This window comes from Bactrocera latifrons, unplaced genomic scaffold, assembly GCF_001853355.1.
Source record: "Bactrocera latifrons isolate USDA-ARS-PBARC rearing strain unplaced genomic scaffold, ASM185335v1 scaffold_146, whole genome shotgun sequence".
Taxonomy (NCBI): domain Eukaryota; kingdom Metazoa; phylum Arthropoda; class Insecta; order Diptera; family Tephritidae; genus Bactrocera; species Bactrocera latifrons.
In genome coordinates this window covers 401,745-409,835 of record NW_017534919.1, presented here as the reverse complement: position 1 = coordinate 409,835, position 8,091 = coordinate 401,745, and the positions used below count along the sequence as shown (strand labels likewise).

At 37.7% G+C, this 8,091-nt stretch overlaps 2 protein-coding genes across 2 annotated transcripts; one reads left to right on the top strand and one right to left on the bottom strand.

Moving 5' to 3' along the window:
• Positions 1-1,007: 1,007 nt before the first annotated feature.
• Positions 1,008-3,719, bottom strand: LOC108965710 (protein aurora borealis). Its single transcript, XM_018928299.1, has 2 exons — positions 3,305-3,719; positions 1,008-3,243 (listed from the first exon to the last, which is right to left on the bottom strand). The coding sequence occupies exons 1-2, from the start codon at positions 3,628-3,630 to the stop codon at positions 1,500-1,502; spliced, it is 2,070 nt and encodes a 689-aa protein (XP_018783844.1). The 5' UTR covers positions 3,631-3,719; the 3' UTR covers positions 1,008-1,499.
• A 515-nt stretch (positions 3,720-4,234) lies between these two features.
• Positions 4,235-7,619, top strand: LOC108965711 (ubiquitin carboxyl-terminal hydrolase nonstop). Its single transcript, XM_018928301.1, has 5 exons — positions 4,235-5,443; positions 5,571-5,972; positions 6,042-6,152; positions 6,216-7,075; positions 7,240-7,619. The coding sequence occupies exons 1-5, from the start codon at positions 5,324-5,326 to the stop codon at positions 7,280-7,282; spliced, it is 1,536 nt and encodes a 511-aa protein (XP_018783846.1). The 5' UTR covers positions 4,235-5,323; the 3' UTR covers positions 7,283-7,619.
• Positions 7,620-8,091: the final 472 nt, after the last annotated feature.

Below are 8,091 nucleotides of genomic sequence, written 5' to 3'. Positions count from 1 at the left end.
AGTTATAAAAAAAAAATAATAATAAACTTTAAAAATTTTAAATAGTTAAGCGAATGGAAATCATGCACTCCACCCCAAATATTATAAGCGGCAAAAAAGGTGTATGCTTTTATAATAGCCAATTCAAAAAACTTATTTAATAAAAACTTATGATGATAGTAACAAAAATATGAGAAACAACATTTTTCAAAAACAAATCTGGCAGCAATAATGTTTCTCTAATTAATTCGGAATTTTATTACAACAAAAGCAATTTTATAAATGAATATTAAAATGTAATGTAATGTAAATGTAATGATTGTAAAAATTTCTGAACTCGTAGAACTTTCGTGTTGTAGTCAAGGTCAAGGGTCAAGTCAAACCACCAAAATTTACTAAAATTACAAAAATATGTGAACGTAACATTTTTTAAACCAAATTCGTAATCAGAACACCACAAATAGCCCACAGATCTTTTATCACACCAGTTGGAAATTTTTATTTGAGATTTGTTGAATAGTCTGATTGACAAAAAATGGCAGTGGTCGATAATGCGTTCGTTGTTTAAAACTTTTATACGGCTAAATTAAAACATAACCTCAAATAACACGACGGCGATAGATAATATTGCTTGCTTCAAAGCAATATTTGAATTTTTTCAACTCAACCAATATGCATTTAAACTCAGCCCATTGGCTATACCCTCCTTAACAGACCGCTTGTAACATTTATAGTAAACAAACAATTTCCTACTGCTTTTTGCATTTATTAATTAACTAATATTACACGCGCCGAGTGACACAATATTCAAAATAAACGATGATTGAGTAAAAGCTATAAAATATAACATGTAACAAATGAAATTTAAAATTAAATTATGTTAAGTAGAAATTAAACTATGTGGGTACAAATACATCCATAATGCAGATATATAAAATAATGACAAGTTGGATATAATTATAATGAAATGTTAAATAAATGAAATAGGCGCTAACAGAAAGTATAAGTAAAAATAAAATAATAGAAAGTATGTGGAATAATGACTGGATGCCGTATAAAATTTCTTCGAAAATCTATATATTTATGGAATGCGTGTATATATTTGTTGTAAATGAAATAAGCTAATTAAAAACTACACAGCTAGCAAAATGAGTGTTAGTAGGCGCTCCACTTTTTATTTGCTGCACAAACTTTGAAAGCGATGGCACTACTTAGGTGAGTTGCTTATTGCTGCACGGCAGTCTCATATATAAAATTGTTTATTCTAAAAATCAATGGCAGTCTTAAAATTATTCAATTTCCTAACATGCTATTATTACAATTACTACAAAACTTGGCTTTGAATATTGCATACGAAACAATAATTGCGCGCATATAACTATGAATTATACAAATATAAGGTATTAAATAAGTATTATGCTGGGAGAATTTTAGCTAATGCAAAAAGGCAGATGACAACCATGATATAGAAGAGTTCTGTGAAATATGTTTGGCAACTTAAATATTGCAATTGTCTGTCGTCAAGTTGCAACGCTGTTGGTGTTCGAGCACTTTGACGGTGTTGAACAACAAACCATGCTTACGTCAAGTTGTGTCGTTGGCGATAGCCCGCCATCACTCTTCTGACTTGCGCCCATGGAGCAAGTGGAAGAGTAACCACTGGCCGGCATCTCATTAAAGCCACTATCAACACGATAGAATACGGCGCGCGTTTCCGCCGCATCAACAGGAGCCTGCTTATCAACACTACTACACTGCTCGTTGACTTTTTGCAACTGTTGCTGCTGCTGTAATGCATGTTGCTTAACAATCAATTCATCCACTATGTTTATATCAATGCGCGGCAAATCTATTGGCGATTTTAGTAGGTTTTGCTTATCTGTTTTTTGCTTTTCATCATCTGCTTGCTCTCCTTCGTCATCTAACCAATTGAGCGAAAAGGATTGTGATAGATTTTTGCGACTTGCTGAACGTCTTTTACTACGCGGTGTATCCGCAGAGCTCGAACTGCAATTGAAATTTTGTGCGGACAATTGCGAGACTTGCATTTCATCGTCATCAAGTAACTCTTGAGTTTCGTCGTGAGCGAATATATCATGATCTTGTGCCTTAGTATCTCGACCCGTTGTTGTTGTTATTGGTTTTATACACTTCGCACTATTCACGGCTAAACGACTGATTTTCATATTGAAACTGCTATCAATGGAATGATGACCGATTGCCGATTCTGATTCAGTAGAACAATATGCCAAACGTAATGGTGAAGAACTGCGATCTGGCGTAAATTTCTCAACGTTGGCGTTGCCAGCATCAATGCAAGCTAAAGAAGTATCTTCATTTATGGTTGCTTCACTCTGGTTTAGAGCATTACATCGATAACTATTTTTGGAATCTTGCAGTGATTTGCTTGTAGCATCACGTTTATCATGACACCGTCGACTCGTTTGTCGTATCGGTGGATGTATTGGTGACAACTGCTCTACATCATCAAGTTCTTGTAGAAAGGTTTGTATGCGTGATTTCAAGCCAGTATGACTTTTGTGCGGCGAATGTGGTGAGTTAGATAGACCATCAGATGCTGAAATTGGAGAAAGCGAGCCGAATGAACTCTTGTCCATAGAATCTGAAAGCGTGCCAACTATAGCGAAATGACCACCACGGGTATTCTCACAAGCGGATGAGGGACTGGAGTTGGAATATGTTGTTTTAGTTTTGGATTCTGTTGTCGATGTTCTACCCTCTTCAAGCACTACAATGTTATTCATATCGAAAAGTTTACGACGCAATGAAATGTCTTTAGCATCACTAAAAGTAGATGCGTTTGAATCGCTACTAAACCGTATTTGCGAATCAGCGTCACAGTTTGGCCGATCAGCAACTGCTAAATGTGGTTGAAAATATGGCATTAGCGCTTCTTCTACCGCGCGAGGTAATATTACCGGCAATGATAATTCTGTCTGTGTGCCACAATCACGTATACGTCGTCCTGGTTTTGTAATTGGTGTATTTGCATTCAATTCGGAAAGTATGATGCGATGACTGCGTAAAGGGCAATCTACTGGACTCGGCACAATTTGATGGTCCTTGAAATAAGAACTTATCGCTGATTGAGCTTTGGCTTCATAATCGGGATCGGGTGAGTCATGAAATTGTGTTTCATGCGGCTCGACATGGGCTGGTTTTAATGAAGACACTTCATCAATATTCCATTCGAATTGTGTTGACGACAGTTGTGGTGTCGTAGGCCGCTGAAACAGAGAAGGGCTACACAAACATTATTATTATTTAAATAAACTGAAGTAGGAAAGCTATTTATTACACAAACCTGGCAATTAATGGTAAATGCAAACGCTCCGCTAAGACTGGTTCGAAAGGATTCCGTACGCGTTGAAATCGTTTCGCTGGTGGCGTACTCATGAGCGTGGAGCAAGTTATTTGCTTTGACGAATTACTGCAAATACTGCTTATAGTTGATATACTACAACTTATCTGCTTACTTGGTGTACGTGGATGCAATTTTTTATGACATCTCCCATTGCCGGGAGTATTTATCAATTCTAAATTTTCGTTACCCACTTTATGTGTCACTTTACCACTCTTATGCACCGCTGAAAATAGCTTCAAAGGTGTTACAGCCTTTTCATAATCCATATTAATAAAAAGTATAATTAAAATATAGTAGTTTATTATTTCGCGGATATATGCCCGCTGGCCGTCCAAAATTCGAAAACTAGCAGAATCAAAATTACCCTAACAACCGTTTGCCGTGATTGGATATGGGAAATTTCGCGCATTGTTGCAATTGTCTTAAAAATATATCTGACTATAATAATTCAATGAAATTAAATTTTTACTATTTAAAACTTTAATTAAACAACTTTTGCCTTTACAAATCCACTCATGTTTCATAATGTTTTCTTTTGCTTTTTTATTGTTTTACAAGTTTTGCTGCATTTTATAAGAACAAGCAAAACTAAATATGCAATCCCCTAAAACCAAACCAGAGGTGTAAAAAATAATATAGAACTGAAACAAAATGTTTTTTTTAATTACTTTTTTTAATTTTCTAAACTAAACAAAAAAAATTATCAAATTATTATTATTTTTCTTTTTTTGTTTTTAATGTGTAAAAACTAAGAACACCCTCTGCTAAATTTCCCTGTCAACAGTGCTACCAAGTTCATTATCATCTTACCGGCTGTTATTTTTCGTTCACCTGCGAGTTTGTAACAGTCGGTTTTCCCTTTCTTTCCATAACGTCAGTTCGTTTATTTTCTTCTTACTCGCACTTTCTCAGCTGTAGTCACTGGAACGACGCACACAGAGGGCAGCGGCCGACGAAAATCAAGCAGAGAACTTAGTTTCTCTGAATCAACCACAAAAGCGAAATCTGTTAACTACAACAAAACATTTGCGTTAGCAGAGAAGCCAGTCAACGGGCAACGAAAACGAAAAGGTACGCCGCACGGATGCGGACAGAACGGCGAAAAAATCGAAAAACGATTCGGTCACAAAAGCAAAAAAGACTGAGAACGGCAAAACGGAGAATCGGTACGTCGCCAGAGGGCAGTGAATTGTACTTGGATGAAATTGTTGAAAATTTGTGCACTGTGTATGAGAAGGTCGTATCGGCAAAGTTATCGATTTACTTTGGAGATTAGCTCCAGTTCCAGGCAGAAAAGGCGACAAAATTGTGCGAAAACAGCGTAAAGGTAAAAAAGCTCTAAGATCCAGGAAGAAATTAACAAAAGCAGAAGGAACAGAGACTGCTGACAATAGTGGCGTAAAGTGTGTGGATAATCGTAGCGACGGCCGGTGTGCTGTTGATTCGCAAGCAGTTGTTATTGGTGTTGTTGGCAGTGCAAGTAATTGTGCGAGTGTTAGTGGTGTTGGTGTCGACGTACGGTGCACCGAAAAGCAACATAGTCAAGGAGCAGAACGGGGTAAACGAAAAAAAACGAAAAGCGCACCACAAGGTGCTGCAAAGACAACGACAACGAAGAAGACTGGGCGAACAGTCTCTAGGGGAAAATCGGGTGGTGCGGCTAAGAAGGTAACAGCATCAGCTGAAATCGGAGCCGGTAGCACAAGCGGTGGTAGCGGAAACAATAGTAATAGTAGTAGTAGCAGCAGCAGAGCTAGCGTCAGCGCAGGCGCGGACACAGAAGAAAAGCAGCTGACCGCAACGCCACCACTACGCAGGACTCGCAGCCAACAGCAGCTGCAAGAGGAGACGACGACAGGTAGAACTGGTGGAGCAGCAGGTAGTAGTGGTGTTCGACGCACGCAAGCTGCTCCAGCAGCTGCGGACGCTGTTGGCGAAAGCTGCGAGTTGACGACTACTATGGGTGAGACGGGCTGTAAGCATTTCCAGGCGTACGTGAAGGAGCAAAGCTTAGATACGTTTCGCATTATTGATGCATACTTTTCGGCGTGTGTGAATAAGGATGCACGCGAAAAAAAGGTGTGTTGAAAAATATTTAACAAAAAAATGTGTGTGTGAAGTTAATATTGATAATTTTTTAAAATGTATATGATACAAATTTCTAAATAAATGAAATATATATAAATATATTTTTTATTTGTCATAGGCGCTTTCCTGCTGTTGCTTTGAATGTGGGAGTTACGGTTTACAAGTGTATGCTTGCCTACATTGCATCTACTTTGGCTGTCGTGGCGCACACATAGCTACACACTTGCGTGCGAAAAAGCATTCAATCGCTTTAGAGCTATCGCATGGCACACTGTATTGCAACTCTTGTCGTGATTTTATCTATGATACGCGTTGCCGGGAGATAGCAGGTGTTAACCGGCGTTTGGAAGCGAAAGATCTAAGTAAAAGTCTTAGCTGGCAGCCGTGGATACCAACGCCAAAAGAGACAAATTTACTGTTAGCCAACCCGCGTCGGCGTCGTATACGTGCCAATGAGACAATAGGCTTACGCGGCTTAATTAATCTCGGCTCCACGTGTTTCATGAATTGCATAGTGCAGGTAAGCGGTATATGTGCATAATGAATGGCTGCAAGTGATTTATTACTTTTTTATTTTTGTTTTATTTAGGCATTAATACATACGCCACTGCTATCTGATTACTTCTTATCGGAGCGACACGAGTGCAATGCCAAGTCATCATTGAAGTGTCTTGTATGTGAGGTTTCGCGTTTATTTCAGGTTTGTGCAAGAAAATCATTATGCATTTAAGTGCTTTCGATTTTACTTGTTGTTTTTAATTAGGAATTCTACAGTGGCTCTCGCTCACCATTATCATTGCATCGGCTATTGCATTTGATCTGGAATCATGCAAAACATTTGGCCGGCTATGAACAACAAGATGCACATGAATTTTTTATAGCCACGCTGGACGTGCTGCATCGTCACTGCATTAAAGCTAAAACAGAGGTAGAGAGTGCCAACAAATTGAATAATGCCACATCGTCGAGTGGCAGCGGTACCGGCGGTGGCTCCGGTAGTGGTGGTCACAACACGAATACGAATACAAATGTGAATAGCAACTGCCCCACACAATGTAACTGCATTATAGATCAAATTTTCACCGGCATGTTACAGAGTGATGTCGTTTGTCAGGAGTGTAAAGGCGTTTCGACCACCATTGATCCGTTTTGGGATATATCATTGGATTTGGGCGAGACGGCGCATGGTGGTAGCACGCCAAAGACGCTAATCGATTGTTTGGAGCGTTATACACGCGCCGAACATCTCGGTGAATATGGTAAAATCAAATGTTCCACCTGCAAATCGTATCAAGAATCTACAAAGCAGTTTAGCCTACGCACACTGCCCAGCGTGGCGAGTTTTCATTTGAAACGCTTCGAGCATGTATCCACATTGATTGGCAAGAAGGTCTCCACGTTCATTTCATTCCCCGTCGAGCTAGATATGACGCCGTTTATGTCGGAGAAGAATAATGCTTACGGTGATTTTCGCTACTCACTATATGCCGTGGTCAATCACGTAGGCACCATCGATTCTGGCCATTATATAGCCTATGTGCGTCATCATAAAGATACTTGGGTTAAGTGTGATGATCACATTATCACAACAGCGACATTAAAGCAAGTGTTGGACAGTGAAGGGTAAGTATGCTTAAATATTGAATGTCTAGTTTTTGGAATTTCATTTTCGATTTATATTCTCTTAGTCTTCTGTGCAGTTGCTTCAGTACAGCAAATGTTCAATCTTAAATTTATATATCTTATTTTGCAATTTATTTTATACATTACTTTTCTCTTTATTTCAGCTATTTACTATTTTACCACAAGAACATTTTGGAATATGAATAGACTGGTTAAACATAATAATAATATTAATTATAAAATACAACAACAAACTACTACTCTTAGTACTACATAATGACAACAAGATTACAAATACAAAAACGTACCACAGCAAACTACATTTACAATTACAACAAAAACAAACAAACAAATACTTAAGCTATTATTAATAATGCCGTAAACAAACGCTGTATGTGAACAGCGTGAAGGAAGCAGCGGAGCAAGATAAAAAAAAAAATAGAATAAGTATTGCAAAACTTATGTGCGTTGGAGCAGCAAGAAAAAAAAAAACAAAAAAAGCAGCAACAAAAATAGCAGCCAAGTGAGAAAAAAACAGTGGATGCCAATTAATTTGTGCAACTTTAGCTGTCGGGATCATGTGTTCGTGCTAACGCGTAATTGTGTGGATGCACAACGTCGTTGTGGCGTGAGTGCAGACGCCAGCGAGCTTAGCGGCCTATAGCATTTATAATTTTGCTCTTATTGCCGAAACGCTAGTAATAACGATGAAAGCAACAGTGAAAACAAAATTCTTAATGCTAAAAATGATTTAACAAAACAACAACAAAAATAGTTTATTCAATATATATTAATAATTTTTATTTATTCTAAAAAAAAGAACATAAAAATGAAAGAAAACAAAAGCAAAATAGTATTGTTGGCCGCTTCGACGGCTATTTTATTTTCTCTCTTACTTCCGCAACTGTTTGTGTATTTTTATTGTTTTTCTACTAATGTGTTTTGGTTTTTTTTTATTTTATTTGTTTTTACTAATACATATATACATATGTATATTTTTTTCTAATTTATTTCTT